The sequence below is a fragment of the Calypte anna genome, chromosome 12, assembly GCF_003957555.1.
Source record: "Calypte anna isolate BGI_N300 chromosome 12, bCalAnn1_v1.p, whole genome shotgun sequence".
In the NCBI taxonomy this organism is placed as follows: Eukaryota; Metazoa; Chordata; class Aves; order Apodiformes; family Trochilidae; genus Calypte; species Calypte anna.
The window spans coordinates 11,748,302-11,766,655 of NC_044258.1; the positions used below are offsets into that span (position 1 = coordinate 11,748,302).

Here is an 18,354-nt window from a genome sequence, read left to right on the forward strand (position 1 = left end):
CATACGTGGAACTGAAGGGCACGTTCACACTGATGGAAAGAAATGATGAAACAAACCTAGAAACCCATTTTTAAAAAAAGAAAACCAGAATGGCCCAACACACACAATGCAAGCATGAGCTGAACCGCTTGCAGATCAGTTCATGACCTCAGTTAAATAAATCCTCAGGCTTCAAGCACCAGCCAGAAACAAGCTAACTGCTCACAGCAATTCCCCCCCATCCCGTGTCTGCCCTCAGACAGGAGCTCACTTCACTTCTCCCTGCATTTGCTGCAGCTCTGGAAGAGCAGGCAGGGCAGGATATGTCCATCACCAGAGCTGGCAGCCGTGGCAGAAGCTCAGATGCTCTCCACCAAGCTCCCCAGCTCCCTAACACCAGGCAGCAAGGGCAGCAGACCTCTCATCCTCCAGCAGTGCTGTGAGCTTTAACTACCAGGAACCTGTACTACTGAGCCAGGAGGAGATGGGAATCTGGACTGTGCCTCTCTCAGGTGACATCTCCAAACTAGACTGCAGCTCCTGCAGAATCAGGATTTGACATACTGTTGCAGGCACAGCAGCTGCTTGTCTTTCCATAAAGTACAAAACTCTTGTAGACACACTGCTGAGAAACACCTACTATAAGTCTGTCAAATTGGAAAATGTAGCCAAACAGCAGGTAGAGCTGTCTGGTTTGCTGCTGTGATACTTGGGACAGTGCCATGACGGTCCCACCAGCCACTAGATGTCCATCTTGTCCCATCCACATAAGCCTGAAAAAGCCCTCAGAGAGAACTTATAAAAAAACCACATAAATTACAGACCTAATTGATATCAGAGTATTTGTCTTAAAAGTTTCATCTAAGTAGTTGGAAAAAATCAAGCCTAACTGGTAGCAGTTACGAGGTGATCCTGTTCTCACTGCAATGGTTCAGCATTTGAGGGTCTCCTGCTGTAGCCCTGAATGGGGACACATCTCCTACCCAAGACACCAGACCCTGCTCTGCAGAAACTGTGAAAGTCCCTCAGCAGGCAAAAATACAGAAACAATTGAAGAGAAAGGTCATGTTCAGTCAGGGTTTTTTTTTTTAAAGGTGGGAAAAGAAAATCAAAGTCGAGTCCTTTCATCTGTGCATCTCCAGGCACCAGTGTGAAGACAAGCAGACAGAAGCTGAGCAGGAGCAGCAGAGGAAGTTTTTTCTAGCTAATAACCTTTATGCTTCTCCATTCTCACTGACAGTCCTTAATTCACCTCAAACACAAACCAGCACAAGAAGCTGCATGCTTCATGTCCCTTCTTGCTCAGAGAACACCTGCAAGAGCAGAATCGAGTAAAAGGTAAGTTTCAAGGAGAAAAACAAGGAGTAAAAATCCAGCAAGTGCTGGAGAAGAGATGATTGCATGCTTATGGTAGAAATTTACTTGGCACATGGGCAGGGCCACCATCCTTTCTGCCCTCTTCCAACATGGGTTGGTGCTGAAGATTCCTGCACAAAACCCTATCACAGTCACCCCCATCTACTTGGTCAGGTGGCACTAGAGGAGACTGGTCAAGAACTTTAAAATCCTCTTGGAGAACCATTACACCTGAACTAGAATTGAACAGTACTGTTCAGGCACACTCCCCTTCCCAAGAAGGAAAACAAGTCCCGTGGCCCAGGCTAAAGTCACCTGCAGGCACTGTAGGAGAGGAAAGAGAGACTAGCATGGGTGAGAGCCACCACTCAACACCAATTCAACAGTCTGAGCTGCCTCTAGGTTTCTATAGGATCAGGCACACATGAGGAAAAAGATGTTCAAGGTCAAGATAAAACCCAAGTCAGCTTATATACCCTGTCACCCACTGTGATAGGTATGTGACATCCTAGGGGACATCCTGCCCATTGCCAAGCAAGTAGCCTGAGCTGCCACCCAGACCTTTATGGGAGAGACCAGTGTGTGCCTGTAACCATATGCTTGGATGTGATCTACCCAATGCCAGCACTGCCAAAACATGTCCTGTGCTCCAGCAAAAGCCAAGGACAACTTTGGGTTTAAAGCCTTGACCTTCAAAAACCTGTCCCACCCTTCAAAGCCACAGGATGCCTATGGCACAGGAGAGGGTAGTGACAGCAGAGAAGGGACAGTTCAGGATAACACTAGGACCACGTTTCTTGCTTTCTTCCCTTAACAAGGTTAAACCACACCTTTTTCTTGCTCCCAGGAGAAAAATATATCCCATTTTGCAGAAAAATATCCACCTTTCCTGCTAGCAGCCTTCACCCTAGCACTCCTCACCCTCCCTGCAGGAAGCCAAGGTTACCCAGAGAAATCCCTTCACTGCTCCATCCCCATGCTGCTCCCCTGCACAGGTACCATTGTTATCCTACTCCAGTGAATGTGCTGAGCAGCTCCACTGCTCATCAAAAGCTTTTTCATTCCTTACTGCCTGCCAGCTCCTGATCAAAATTTAGTAGTACCGCAGCACTCGCATGCACTGTGTTTCTTTGTGGAGCAGTCGCTGATCCATATCTGAGTTCAAAAGAGGAAAAGCCACGGCACTGCCAAGGGAAGTGAGAGCAACAAGGGTACCAGATCACCCTCTGAGCCTGACAGCATTTGGGTTTTCTGCCCTTAACCTCCCTCACACTGGGCTGCAGGTACAGTGCAGAACTGCTCTGCAGCAAAAAAATGGGATATCCTATAGCAATGATTTTCTAGAGGAAAAGACAGAGTCCTACAGCAGCAGGCAGTGATATAAAAACCCCAAAGAGAAGAATCACTCGTACTTAAGTCCATCACTCTTCCTTACTTCCTGGGAGACACTGGTGTTCTGCTTTCTGCACCAAGGGAAAGCAATGGAAAGGTGCAGCAGTGTGTGCGTGGAGCACACACCGAGGAACTCAGTGCAGAAAGGACATTGTGGTGTTGCACAGTCCAGCTAAGAGGGAGTGTGGCTTTGAAACAGAAAGAACCAAAACACCAGATCTGCAGTCAAACATCCTCAAGGTCTAGCACTTTATAACTGTTCAGGGCTTTTTAGCTGCTGTTCTGCCTGTCAAGCAGTGCAGGGTAAAGCAAGCCTATGAGAAGTGTGAGTCAGGGCTGCTGAAATGATTTATTTACAAGTCACAGCTACGGTATAGACAGATTAATTAAGATACAGTGTATGACTCAGTTCCACCTTCCGTTTTCAGCAATGTCCTGATCCTTTAAATCCCACGCATGCACGTATATTCAGACACAGGCACACATAGAGATACAACCTCCCTGGTTGCTGAAGGTAAATCTGCTCCTACATTTATGCAGCTGCTTGAAGCATGCCAGACCTGCACTGAGATACCTCCAGATCCCTAATGCTCTAACCACCAGCACAGGATGGGCCAGAAGCCCCCCACAACCTGTGCTTTCAGCTGGACACATCACTGCCATGGTCGTAAGTCACAGTTTAGCAATAGCTGAGACCTGGACAGGAGTTGATGATCGGTTCATGGGCAGGCTGAAAACTTCCCAATGCAGAATGTGTATGGGCAGTCACAGAGTAGGAAGCACCTCTGTGGAAGAGGGGCAGATAAATACCTTTTCCTGGCTGCTGCATTCAACTTACAGACTGGATTTGAGTCTTCCTGAAGTGCTCAGCTTTGAGCACCTCTCATTGCCCTGACAGCTCAGTCCAACCACCCCATACCTCCTGCATGTTGTTCTGCAGAGCCAGGCTGGCAGGGCTGTCCCTGCTTCACTCAGTCCCTTCATAGCACCTTTCCTTTTTCAGCAGACTACAACACCTAAGGAGAGTTTATGACAGCAGAGGAAACTTAGCAAACTTCAAGATTCCTTTCCACATCGATTCAACCCCTCTGCCCCCCAATCCTCACCTTTCTGCCAGACCCCGTTTAGTCAAGCCCGAAATGACAATGGGATCAAAAGGTTCCTCTGTCCCAGAGATGGTTATTCCCAGGGGGCCACCGTATCGCTTCAGTTCCACTGTGTAGATAATAGCACCAGTTGTCTCCTGCTCATCTAAAAGAGGAAACAGGAATGCACAGCAATGCAGAATTTTTTAATTAGCCATATGAAAGAGATTATAGGAAAGACTTGCAGCATTTAGAAGCAAAAGCCTAAGGTCTTCAGCCATGCTCATACCAAATAGGATTTTAACCTTCCAGATTCCATTTAAGGGCAGAATAACAAAAATAGACTATAATCAATTGGAAAGTGGTGACCAGACAAGCAGCATGCCCTTATCTTTGTTGGTTTGCACTACCTATTGGGAAATGTCATTACAGAGGACAGGCACCAGTTTGCATCAGGATTTCTGTACCAGAATTATCTTCATCCTTCCTAATCTTCAATTTGACCAGGTCTTCACACTGCCTCAAAATCTGCACAGCATCCTCCATTGAGCAATTGTCGAGCCGGATGTTATCAATGGCTAACAGCTTGTCTCCTGGCTCCAAGGTTCCAGTTCTATATGGAAAGAAAAAGAAAACTAAAAGTATATTTGTATTTGCCTTTCAAGGGAAAATAAAAAAATAAAAGTACATTTGTATTTGCCTTTCAGGTCCCATGACACATTCAGTCCTGCAGTGGCAATGACAATATTAACTTTTTACTGTCCTTGATCTTTCCTGGGAAACAACCATGAACAGAGTAGAGGATGATTATAACCTAGAAGAAGTTTGTGTGGAGCATGCATCAACACAGAACTAGGCAGGAAAAATAGATATACAGCCTGGATAACCTCCAGCACTGAAAAATGCTTAAAGTTTAACTGACATATTCTACTTTTTATGGAAAATCCTGTATGAGCACTCTTAGAAACGAGCCCTCTGGAAGCACTAAATTCCTCTCAAATTCTTGCTACGAGGTGTTGGGATCACAGGTGAAGTTACTAAATGCTGAGTTACTTGTACAGTTCTCCCACAATTCACTCTGTTCACCTGAGCAGGAGGTGAGATAGAGCAAACTACCTGATGAGCCATAGCACCTTAAGGGATATATGGAACCCTGTACCACATGCTCTCAAATGCTAAACATTCATCTCTCTAGAGTCAGCAAACCTCTGAATTGGTGCCCTGGCCACCTTGTCCATAAGTTCAGCACTACTTCCTTCAATACACAGGTATTGCAAATTTGACTGTGGTCTCAGACAAGCCTCTAGGGATGAGAATTCTTTGGATGCTGGCAAAACCCAGACCCAAGTCCTACTGCTTGGGCTTCATTATACCTCCTGATACTGGGCCAGACATTTTGCAATAGGTTTGCCAGATGGGAAATCCTGCACTCACCTATGTGCTACGCTCCCCTTCTTGATGTCAGAGATGATCAAAGGCTCCCCAGGCTTTCTGCTTGCAGCTGCAAAAGAGACATAGGGATACACAGCTTGGTATTGAGTCTATCTAGGACAGGGATGATTACTGGGGAGAAGGAGCTGTAAGGAAAGGGAATTTATATTCCTTTGACCAAATGATGCTTCACAGCTGAATTCTGGAAGCCACACCAGGAAAAAAAGAAATTAATCACTGCAAATGTTTGTTGGTTGCCCTTTGCCCACGTTAGGTAGCTTCTTCTTTTGGTCTCCTCCTGAAGGGAAGGCCATGTGGTGTCATGCAGCAAGAGGCAGAATTGCCCAGTCCCACCACTGTCAAACTGCCTCTCACCCACATCTCTGACATGAGACAGCAAGGGCTCTGGCTGCAATCAAACATCTGCACTGCCTGGGGAGTACCTAGCTCCGTGCTGTGGTTGATACAAGCCTTTCAGTGTTCTTCAAGTAATGTGGGCTGAGAAATTTTCCAGTTGGAAAATAACCCATGAAGAATTAGATAAAACACTGTTTTCTAGCTGGCTCAGCTCCCCAGGCCACTTCATCATACAACAAGATAAATCAGTGCTGGTTTCACTGTTGGAGCTGGAAGGGGAGGTTTCCATCTCTTCCCTCCTGCCTGACCCTGATAACATTTTCAGTCCACAAGAGATGTGAGTACACCTCTCTGGAAGCATTTGCATTTTCAAATTTGCTTGCAAGACCTGCTGCTTTCTTAAAAAAAACCAAGTGAGATTTATGACTTGAACCCCTCCTGACCTCTTTTCCATCTGCACACATGCTGAGAGCATCCTTCTTACCCCACATCACTCCCTCCTGCCTCCTTATGGGAACTGCATCATCTCACTTAAACTTTACAGAGCTTCTCAGCAAAAACTGCGTAGGAAGGAATAAACCTGGAGCATACAAACATACTGGGTGCAGGTCAGAGATTAAAATATCTGTGAGGCACATGGCATCACCACACAGAGATCAGCCTGCCTGAACAGCAGTTAGAGAGCACCCCACAAAGTCAGGCATAAAGGAGTAAGTGCTTCCTCTCACCAGCCTCCCTGCTCTAGATTTTCCTGTTGTTTACATTCATTTATGATACTGAAAAACATGCGTGGTAACCCAGCACCTTTAAGGATACCCTCTCTCCCAGATATATCTAAACCTCTACTGAATAAGGAGAAAAGACAGCCAGGCTCAGTTGTAACAGGGCTGAGTATAAAAGTTAGGTCAGACAATGAAGAGCAGACCATGACTGATTTTGTTATCAGGCACAGTGATGCAACTGCTGAATTGTACAGAGCCTGAAAGAATTATTTTCCCCATCTCTTCCTGCAGTGTGGTGCTAGGCAGTTCTGGTCTGGTCCAGTCTGTGGCTGCAGGTCAAGGAGAAGCAGATGGGCTGTGGAGACTCACTGAGGGCTTTTACCTACATTCAACCTGCCTGTGTCACAGACTAGCAAGCAGATAGACTGACATAGGCGAAGCAGAGCTGAGTGGTGGGAAAGATGAGATGCAGCTTATGCAGCTAGAATCCAGGCAGGAATCTCCCCTCTGATGGAGAAGATCACACACCATGGATTAGCAGCACAGTGGAGAGAGATGTATCACCCTTTCCTTACTACTGCTGTTCTCTTTTTCAGTGTAGGACATGTATTTGCTGCAGAGAGGTGGGTCTGAGCTGCCTCACAAGGTGGTCTGAGTGGTGATGATTGGGAGACCCTGTTAGTACACCCTGAGCTTTGGGTCAGGCTGGCATTGCTGCATGTTTAATCACTCCCTAGCCTGGTTCTGTCAAAATGATCCAGCTTAGCAAAGATACTTTTCACCACAAGGTTTGTTTATTAGGTTCAAAGCAAAGGCAGTGTGACAGAAAGGGGTTAGGGAGGATCTCCACAGCCCTAGTGGTAGCTGGGGATGGCCATCCCTAAACCTGACTCACAGCTAGAACAACATGTCTGGAGACTGAATACCCAAAAGAGCAATGAGGAGGGAAGGGGGAAAAAATAAATTAAAAAAAAAAAAAAAGAGAGAGAGAGAGAAGAAAAAGAAATAGAAATAAAAGCAATAGACAACAACATACCTTGAGTGCTTTGTGCATAAGGAAAAAACCCCAAAGTTTAAGGAAAAATAATTCTGGGGTTTGTTTGTGTGGTTTTTTGGAAGTTGTGCTTTCCAAGACGATTTCTTTTTTCAACAGACACCAGTTTAATGGAAGAGCCATGTGCAACTGCATACAACTGCTCCATACCAGCAGACTGCCCAAACCTTAATACATGGCAGCCCTCTGGTGTGTAGAAGCCCACGCAGGCCTCCATCTGCCAAGGCAAACCACTTCAGGTAGAAGTAGGCTCTTTTTAAGGCAAGTTTGTATTTTTGGTAGGTTTAGCAGTACTAAACACAGTTTAAACCTGCTCCAGTGGCCCAGAGAAAGCTCCATAAATCAGCAGTGGGTGAAGGTAGATGTGTGGGGTGGGGGAGAAACTAAAAATGAAAACACTGCTTGGCAGTGGTGACAGGGCAGTGATAAAAAGGTGAATTGATCGATACTGTTATTTACTTTTTATAAATTGCTTTCAGTCTCTCATCACCTCTGCTGGGATTCTGGCTCACTTGGCGTTTACTCTGTGATGGATGACAAGGCCAGAAACACATGTCCAGTTTGTGTTTTTAATAGAATGCATAATGACTTGTATTGATAAATTATTCCCCTCCAAGGAGCACAAGCACATATCTCACACTCATCAACCCGTTATAAATGTCTTTTGTTACTGACCAAGCCAAAGCAGCATTCTGCCACCATGTAATTAAAGAAACTGTAATAATGCCATAAGAATACATTTAAGAAAGCAAGCATTTTAAAATGGGAAAGAAGCAAACAAAATCAGAAAGCAAATAATCTCAGAATAGCTAAGGAATGAGAAGATAGAATAAAAGCAAATCAGAATCTATTACAAAAAGCAGCAGTGAAAATCAAATCCCCAGTACTCAACTTTTTTCCTCTATCATTCATTAATTTTAGCAGCATGCACCACTGCAAATCTATTTCCTTTCAAATCTCCAGGTAGCAAAATTGGGAGACAATATCTCCCTTTGGTGAGAGCACCAGAGTGAATCAGCTGCAAATCTCAGCTGAAGCTGCAGTGTTGGAGGGAGCAGGGCAGGGGCTGCTGCTTGCAGACAGACTCTGCTGGGCTGGCAGCACGTCCCAGGTTAATCCAGAACTGACACAGCCAGATTTGCTCAGTTCACAGATCCATCTTCTCACTGGGACAGTGATTACACTGCTTAAGGGACTTAATCAAAGTTATCTATCTATCCAAATTCTGGTTTTATCACCCACAAGCAGATATACTACCTACTCCTTATCTGCAGTACTTCACGCCAAGGGCATGGGAATTGATTTGTTAAGATATAGAAAGGTAATTTGACAAACATGTTATATAAAGCATTAATGCACTCCTAAAATGAATGGTAATTTCAAAATCAACAACACACCTGTATCCTGCAGCAAATTTCACAGCTAGCCCCTGGAGAGGATATTTGAGATAGACAAAAAAACCCAACACACAAAAAGCAAACTTTTGTGTAATCAACTATCATTTTCCAGAAGGTAATAACAAATCCGTATCTTACTTTAAGAAGTCGGGTATTGAACTTACAAGAATACACAACTATTAACTTCTCACTGTTGGAGATTTTAATTTGTAAGATATTAACAGAAAACCTACAAAGGCTTAACTGTATCATTAGAGCTGAATGCAGACAGCAAGATCAGAGCATTTATGGCATGTGTTTTGCTAACGGAGATGAGTAGTTCAGGCTAACAAGAGCCACATCTTCACATCTCTGTTTCAAAAATCTCAGTTTGTATCTTTGCATTCCCACTGCTCAGAGCACCTCTGAGGTCTCTGGAAGCAGTTGAGCTTCACAGCCCACACAGGTCTTTGAAGGAAGGAGCATGAATCTGTGCTCTTCAGTCCCAGAGGCTGTTTTGCAAACAAAGGCTGCTTCTCCCTGGGACAGAAACCAAAGTAGTGGAGTATGATAAAAATGAGAGCCATTTTGCTGGCTTCTGGTCCCTTCACCTCTGGATGCAGGGCACGGAAGCAGCACACACAAGGTGGCTTCAGTGTTTTGCTTTGCTAATTTTCATCTAGCAAGAGACTGAAATGAGGCTTAAGGGCACTGAGGTACCACAGACATACAAAGCATCACCAGTGAGAGACTCAGTCTTGGATTTCCTATTTATTCTATGAGGAATAGAAGGACAAATAATGCCATATGCAAATGTTTGCATCACGCATTTGAATTTGCTGCATCCCTTTGCCACGGTGTTTTAGAGAATGGGTAAGAAACCCATCTGCATGCACACAGCTGTGTGCACAAACCATAACTGGGGGCTTGCCCAAGCTTTCTTTTTCTAGCAAACCCCAAGATCCAGAGATGATGAAATGCCTTGAGTAAACATCTGCCCCTCACCAGGAGGAAGCATAGACCCCTCTCTGAATGTCCATCCCAGAAGCAGCAGCACCTGCCCTCCTCATACAAAAATCTCCTGGGATTTCAGCCCTTTTATGAGGCTTTCCAGCAGATTTATGGTTCCTCCTGCAGCCAGCTCCATTACACAAATTCTTCCAATGCATCCATCAAGGTTCCTGCTCTCCCCTCCTTTACTTAGTCCATCTCCCAATTAGCTCTGAGAGCCACTGCACAGCAAGAACTTGATCTCTTTGGTTTCTGTAGAGCTTCTCTGATGAGGTTGGAACACTTTCTGCCTGTGTATGAAGGCAGCAGCAAACCTGCCTAGACAGTGTCACGGTTTAAGTCCAAACCAGGACACAGAGGAATGAACTTCACATGAGCCTGCAGAAGCCAGGAGGTAAAGCTCAATGACAGCAACTCATCTTTCAACAACAGTCTATTGGAACCACAACATTTTAGAAAAACTCAGGTCTGTGGCCACAACAGTGCAGGCAGCCTTCTACTGACCACCCTTTCTGGTTTTTCATCTCTTTAACTTGCCCCAGGGACCAGGAATCCAGTGTGGGAGGCCAGTAAGCCCTTTGTGTTCAAATAGTAGTGAAATGTCTTTCCTTATCATAAGGAAAGCTGTAAATGTTCTTTTTAGATCTATACAAGCATTCCAGTCAGCAGAACTGGGAGGAACTGAGCAGAACAGTTATTTTTACCTCTTTTCGCCTGCTGCTTGCATCACATTACTTCATGCACATCATGTCTCTGCACGAGGTACTTAGCATAGAAATTCTTGCTTTGGTTTTAATGTTTGAAACTGGTATATTTTTCTGCCCAGTAAGACAGAGATAAAGTGATCAAATGATGAACTAAATTGCTAAGGATCATGTGGACATAGGTTTACATCGACTAATACTCAGAAACAAAATTAGGATTCAATCAGCATTTCATCCTCAGCACTGCATTTTCTGGACAGCCGTCACTTCCTCCATTTGTAAATATAATCTTGGCTTTGATTCAGCAAAGGACTCAAATACATGTTAAGTTTATGTGTATGCATTACTTAATTATTGTCCTGCAAACACATTTAATAAGCAAAGAGATCAAATCTATTACATTTTTAAAAATCTGCTTTTGGATAATGGGTATCTAACTATTTAAAAAACAGGGGTCACCCACTTTTTATTTAGTGACGATTTCCAAAAAAAGTGTGTGAAATAAATTTTTAAAACAGATTTCAAATGGAAACATTTTCAACATAAAATATGTTTGAAGTGGAAATGCACATCTGAAGCAGATCCCATTTAAGTTAAGACTCCACAAATAAAACCTAATATTCTTGCTGGCAGCTCCCAGGTTTGTTTTGCTCTCCAGCCCCAGATACAAGGCTTTAACACTTAAATGGGGGGAAACCTTGATTTTGCTCAAGAGAGAAGGTGGTTTGTTTTTTTTTTGGTACCAGATCCATCATCCTAGCTTGCCAAGGCAGCAGGGGGAGGCAGGCTGGGCACCCAGAGCAGGCTGGGGCGCTGAGCTCTGCCCGCTCTCCCATCATTGCCGTTGCAGGCACTCTGCTGCTTTCAGAAAGCACTTTGATGTCTTCCAGCAGTAATTGCTACCAAGCCAAATGTTAAACACTGTACTGCTATTTCTGAGGATTATCCTCATGAAACAAGTAGGGGAAGCTGGGAAGAGGGAGAAGAAATAACACAGGGTGCAACACCATCACCCTGTCCATGTTCAACTCGCTCCTGAGAATCACGCTGCTTAGACCAGAACACCTTCAATTAACTCACTGACTAATGCCATAAGTGCCAAGAGGTAATTACTAATAGCTTATCTATTTTAATGAAACCCAGTTCTAAAGTGTCTCTAGTGGCTTCATTCCCCAGACACAGCTGGGTCCACCTCCTGAGGGCTCAAACACAAGTTCCTGTTACTGCAGTTGCACAAGTTGCTTTGTTTCAGCTGAGAGATGGTGGCAGCCCCTGGGCATAGCAAATTTGAGATGGTTCCTCTCAGTTTACCCAGCAGTGAAAGAGGGATGAGTGACATGAGACCTGCTCACATTTGCCATAACGGAAAAACTCACTGATGCAAGGCATAACAAGACCCCAAGTTAGCTAGAAATTTGGGATGGATCTGCCCATCTCATCCCTTTAGAGCATCCTCTACAAATAGGCCAAAAGGTCTTTACATTAAAAATCTGCTTCAGAAGAGGTATAAAGATAATTAATCGAGTAAGCAGAGAAAAGGAAGAAAAAGGTATAAGTCTCTCTCTCTGAGCATCCATATGGCTGGGGTCAGTCAATGCAAAGACTCTTGGCAACCCCTGCCCAGCACCCTCATGCCCCTAACCTCTCTTTCCTCACCTCTAAAGCCTACCACCATCTTAATCTTCCTTCTCCACTTGGCACTTTCCCCTCTCTATTCTTCAAGCTGTGGGTTCACCTCACACTTGCTCTTTTCTCTCCAGCTCTCCCCTCTGCAAGGGTCCCACCAGACCCAGGCAGCTGTTTTGAAAAGGAACATTATACAACTTTGAGCAAGGAAATATAAACAATATTACTAATAACCCATTATAACACTAGTCTGCAGCACAGACCAGTTGATCAGTTGAGACAGATCCTTTACCCCAGCCCTCATACAGCTGCTTTTCTCTGTAGCCAGCAGCTCGTGGAGGCAATCTAATCCCAAACTAATTTAGTTTGGGATAAACCACAAACACTGTAAACGCTACCATGAAACCCCACGTAATCTTCTCTCTCTCTGCTGGGCCCCTCTGATGTGGAATTCAGTGACTCCTGCAACTGTTAGTGCAAGTCTGAGCAATACTTACAGCTGATTGTAATTCCAAGCTCTACACCCCTTTTCTTGGGCAATTTAACGTGGAAAGTACCGCTGCTGGGTATGACAGACTCTATAAAACAAAAAAGAGATTAAAAAGAAAAGAGGTGAAAAGAGAGAGTTTTCAGTTGCATAGATGGTTTCTCTGGAACTGAGAAAAAGAAGCCCATAAAACTCAGCTTTATTGTTTCAAAGAAGGCTGTTATTTGATGCCCTGCAGACTTCAGGTTAAAATTTGGATTTTCATTAAAAATACATGCTATGAACATCAAGTAAAGTGCTTGCATCATGCTGTATTTCAAGACTGAGGCAGCTTTGTCAAAGTAAAAAAAAAATTCTCATTTTTTAGTACAAAGCTGTTGTTTAGTCCCAGCCAATAGCTTTGGCTCCCTCCTGGGTTCAAGGCCATAAATTAATATAAGCATTTTTCATATTAATGAGTAAATATTTAAAATTCAGGTGGGCTCTTAATCTACTCCTTAGGCTTATCTCAGACAAATGGTGAGAACAAGGCATGAGATGAAGGGGTGAGAAGAAGGACCCTCCATCTTGGTACAATTAGAGAACACTATGAAAAGTAAAAGTTCTCACAGGGTCCTCTCACCTCTAGCAAAAACCTCATGTTTGTGTGAATAGAGTTCCTCCTATGGGTTAGCCAAGGCACTGAGGTGTGAGTGATGGCAGTGAGGAGCAGTGAGGAGCTGGCAGTGAGGAGCAGCAATTCCATTGGCAACTTACCTGCAACATCAAATTCAATCTCAAGCACCACTTTGTTGGTGAGTGCAGCATCACGCAAAAGCTGATTCGCTTCTTCCATGGTCCCATCCTCAGTCGCGATGCCATTGATAGAAAGGACTCTGTCCCCTACTTGTAGAAGCCCACACCTGCAGTCCACATTGGGGAAAGAGGGAAAGGGGAGAAAATAGGGAAAAGGGAGAAAAGAGAAAGAAAAAAAAAAAAAAAAACACAACCAATGCCACAACCAGCCATGATTTACTTTTACAAGTCTGTTATGAGACATGTGGGGCAATTACAAACCCTGCAGAAGCATCCCCCAAAGAGAAGAGATCTCATTCTGCAGTGCTCATCCCAGTGCCAAGAGCCCCTGCTGAAGGTCACAGGGCAGCAAACCCTTATGCTCTGCTTAAGTTCAGCCATACTTAGCTCCTTTTTTGTTCATATTTCTGCAAATTCCAGGACGAAAAAAAAAAAAAAAAAAAGTAACCCTCACCTTCCTAAAAGTCAGCATGGCAAGAGATGACAGTGATAAATGCAAGGGAATGCTCCATCTACCCTAACAGTGTACAGCTCTTTCTCTGTGCCTGTGCCTTCTGAAATCCAAACTAATGGCATTAAAAATTGCAGATTCCCCTGCTTAAGACATGGCTAATACTGAAGCTACAATCCAATGAGCTCATGAACTCACTGAAATGTCTCAACAAATTGGATAATCACCTATCCCTTAGAATTGCATTTCTGGAAGGATAACATACATTGATAGTGTTTAACTGCCTTGAGAGCCCAATATCATTTCGATGTGACAACCCACCACCATAACCACAACTGGCACTTTGAGGCTTTTGGTTTAGATCTGCTTTCCCACACAGCACAGATCAGCAGGTTTTTTACTTTGGAACTAAAACAAGGCAAGTCTATGTTGGAGATACACTGCTACAGCAGAGTTTGTCTCCTGGGACCCCTCTATATTTATAAGCAAGTTTTTTCCACACATTAGCCACTACATGTCTACATCTACTTCCCACTCTCCACTTTTTTTTTTTTTTTTTTTTAATATACTGTAATCCCAGCAAGACAATCTTCCGAGTTACTGAGCTGGCCATGGCTCCACAAAATCAAGATTGCAGTATTTCCCTGTGACTGGCCATGAGCAATGGTTTGCTCATCTTCCCTCTTCTCCACAGCCTTCCTCTGGTGTTCTCTATAACCACATCTTGTCAGGTTTTCCACTCATCACCTGGATAACTCTGTTCACTTGAGCAGAGCTTGGGAAACCATTCCTCCTCCACCAGTAACATAAGCTACAGAGTGGTGTCCAAAACAGGTTGAGGGTTATGAGGCTCACCTCTATGTTTGGAGTTATTTTCCCACAGAGACTTCCCGGAAGGCATCAGCTATCCTGTTTTAACCCTTCTCCAGAGAACCTTTATTCTCTGCCCTTTAACGACTGTCCTGGTTTGGGCCAGGATAAAGGTGATTTTCTGTTTTGTACTTTTACTTTTAGCTAAGTCTCTTGTAAGTAGTTGCACTTGCTGAAATTAACAGCAAGTTTCTCAGACAGTGTGTGTTTCTAGGATTGATAACACTTGATGTTTATAGTTACTGCTAGAGACTGGTATGCAGAGCCAAGGACACTGCTCAGCTCTGAGGAAAACATTTTACCGTCCAGGAGGATACAGAGGTCCCACCTGAACCCTCCTTTGGGGAGGAACAGACAAGATAGATGCCAGAATTGACCAAACAGAGTATTCCATCCCATATACGTCACACTCAGTATAAATTTGAGGCATCACGAGGGCCGAGCCAGATCTTTTCCGGATTTCCGGATTTCCTGATTTCCTGCTTCCCTTCCTTCTCTCGGCATCCTGGAAGGATCCCATCCGTTCGTTTGCCTGTGGTCCTGATCCGTGCCAGCCCATATCTGTGTGTTCCTGCCTCCAGTTCCCGACTGCTGCCGACTCCAGGAGTCCAGCCTGGACTTTCCCAGGGCTGCCCTGCAGCCTCGGTGGTGATGTGAGAGTTATTGGGGAAAAGGGGGAGGAACGTGGTATCCATTTTCCTGTATATTTGTATATATTTAGTAATTTTTCTATTTATCATTCCTGTTTCATTAAAGTTCTGTAGTTTAGTTTCCAACCCATAAGTCTCTCTCCCTTATTCTCTCTCCTTTCTTTATCAAGGAGGAGAGAGTAATTAATAGAGAGTGTTTGTTATTTGGTTTAATTGCCGGGCCAGTGTTAAACCATGACAACGACCAAGAACATTCTTCCCCCTCTTCTTTCTAGATGTCAGCTTCTACTGACATTTCACATTAGACAGCTTGGATTTTTACTGAACCTTCAAGCCACTCTTCATCACTCACACCCAATTCAATTGTAAGGAAACACATGGGACTGCAGATTCGGGGCACATAAAGATAACCTCAAAGGCAACAGACATTGGCTGTATCATTCACTTCCAAAGAACAGGACATACACAAAGGAGCAGGTTGTCAAGAAAAATGTGCAAGCCCAACAGTCTTTGCTGGTGGACCATCAAAAGTTGAGATAGGAGTAAGTTTGGAGAGAGACTGGGGAGGGTATTTTACTGGTAGGAGGGCATTAAACCTGCAGTCTATTTACACTGCTGCCTGAGTTCATGCCATCCATGGAAAAACATGGGTTATTTTATGAGACATAAATTCAGAAGTGTTTGTTCAAGGAGACTTGGATTAGGACAGACAACTCTCTGGTGTATAAATGAGTCCACCCTTGCGAATAAATTGCATCAAGTTCAATTACAATTCTTTACTGGACTTGTGGATACACAGCCACACAGACATGCTTGGAAATACCAGTTTATAAATAGGAAGATGGCAAAGAATATGACAGAGGTGCCACCTCCAGCACCAAGAGCTCTCTTCCTATAGCCAGAATGCAGATTTTGGAAAGGAGGGATCAACATCAACATCACACAGGCATCACTTTGTAATTTTCATGGTCACACAATGTGAAGAAATTTCCATGGATTTTTCCCATACAATAGTTCTGTTGGGTCAGAAGTATTTTATTTCTTTTACTATTAGTCTTTGTCTGTCATGGTTGTTTATGTACCAGTCTTGCGGGTTTATAAAGGTCTGTGGAGTGAAGCCATTACTTTCTGGTCCCCCCCATGAGGGCAAGGAGACCTGGCATGCTGCATTAACTCTTAAGGATAATTCCAAAGACACCAAGTTCCAGCTACTGAGTGCTCTTGCACTGGAAGAAGGGCTCTGGGAGACCTCTCTTTGGCTCTGCCATGGGATCCTACATGAATCTTTTGGGTGGCTTTCTCCAAGAGAGGACATTTGTCTCAGAGATTCAGAGTCTAACTTCAGAGCTCCCAAAAGCTTTTTGAAATCATGGAAAAAGTGGTTTCTAATCAGAAAGAACAAGAGTACAGGTAAAACCTGGAGTCAAGGACAGCCCTTTGGATGTGTTTGAGTCCATGATGGGACTGTCTCCCTGGTACTGAAGATTTACATTTTGCCATGACTTGTTTCTGGGCTCAAAGACAGTGATAAGCAGCAGAGATGCCTGCCTAGATGTAAAGCATCTCAAATTCAAGTCTTGGTAAGATTAAGCACTGAAGAACTCATGCAGCATCATCAGCATCTCCATGGTCACCCCAGGTATGGGGTGCGTGGCAGCAGCAGTGATCATGGCCACAGTGCTGGCTGCTTGAACTGCTCTGTCATGCCCTTACACACACCCAAGCTGGCCTGCACAGCTCAGACATGCACATCTGTGGATTTTTGTACATCTGTGTCTGCACATCAATGGGTGAGTCCTAGCCCCCAAAAGATCAAAGCTTTGCTGACAGCTTCACCCAGCTGCTAAACTTCTCTTCTGCAAACTATTCATACTCAAAAGCCAGAAACACAATGATCAAACAACTGTGGCTGAGCAGAACTAGAAAACATGTAACTCAGCAGGAAGCATTGATTTTGGATACCAGGACGGAGAAGGCAGATACTCTCCCACTGCTGTCAATGACAGCTGGGAAAAGAAGGACACAAAAGCCATGTGCTTCAAGGCAGCCAAGAGGAGACGTCAGGTATCTTCCCATTCCACCCTCCCTGCTGATAATAGGGGCTGAATCACTGTCTCATTTTGAGTCCAAGTGCTTTACTTTGCACCCAGAAAACAAAACAGGAGGAAGGAGGTCTGTTAGAGGCTATTGGCTGTAAAACAAATTACAAGTCAGGGAGGTGAGAGCTTCTGCTTCAAACCACTTACCTCAAGCTAACACAAAGCAAATAAGCAGCCCAACCTCACTGAAAAGAGGGTGATGCTGTCCTCCTTCCTGGTAGGCACCTAAGGTGCAGCTCCTTCATGGTAAGTTGGATGGAAAAAGCACCATGCCCTTGTGCAACAGCACATCCAGAGCCACAGGTCTTGCACAAGAGTGTGGGAACATGCAGGACAGAGCTAAGATGCTAAGCCCAGTCCCTGCATCTCCACCACTCACCCTCTTTTGCAAAGGGCAACAACTGCAGCACAAAAAGAGCATAGCCTGGCCTCAAGAGCCTGGATTGGTAAAGGGGAGAAAAATGGCTCTAATGTCTTAGACTGCAGTTATAGCAGAACCCCTCCTCAAGAGTAGGGAATAAGGTATCTAAGAAGGAAGAATCAGATAAGCTCTGTGGGATAGCAAGAAACAAAAAGTGAAAACATAAAACTGCCCTTTTCAACTTGCTGCAAACCCAGAGCACTTATCACTTCAAGCTGGGGAGGGAAGACAGTGTTTTCCTGACAGCTAGAAAGAGCAGTTCAGTCTGGGAAAGGAAGAAGCACATCACAGAGATTTAATCCCCAAATTAAATCCAGGCTCCAAACACAGAGAGAATTGCTCCCTGTTGCCAGAAAGCAGAAGGGGCAGCCAGGAGAGCATGAATCCTGCTGGGTGGGCAGCCGAGAGGGAGAGCAAAGTGTGTGACACATTAGAGCCAAAGCAAGACTGCACTGCAAGTCTTTCCTTTCACTCCAGGCTTGGCAAGA

At 44.4% G+C, this 18,354-nt stretch overlaps 1 protein-coding gene across 1 annotated transcript in view; it reads right to left on the minus strand.

Moving 5' to 3' along the window:
- The window catches only part of GRIP2 (glutamate receptor interacting protein 2), a 79,401-nt gene that overhangs the window by 19,403 nt on the left and 41,644 nt on the right, over nucleotides 1-18,354 (minus strand). Inside the window, exons 13-17 of the mRNA XM_008501136.2 lie at nucleotides 13,337-13,482; nucleotides 12,591-12,671; nucleotides 5,247-5,313; nucleotides 4,280-4,425; nucleotides 3,834-3,978 (exon numbers count right to left, since the gene is read on the minus strand). Coding sequence (XP_008499358.2) covers nucleotides 3,834-3,978; nucleotides 4,280-4,425; nucleotides 5,247-5,313; nucleotides 12,591-12,671; nucleotides 13,337-13,482 — 585 coding nt within the window. The remainder of the gene's footprint in view (nucleotides 1-3,833; nucleotides 3,979-4,279; nucleotides 4,426-5,246; nucleotides 5,314-12,590; nucleotides 12,672-13,336; nucleotides 13,483-18,354) is intronic.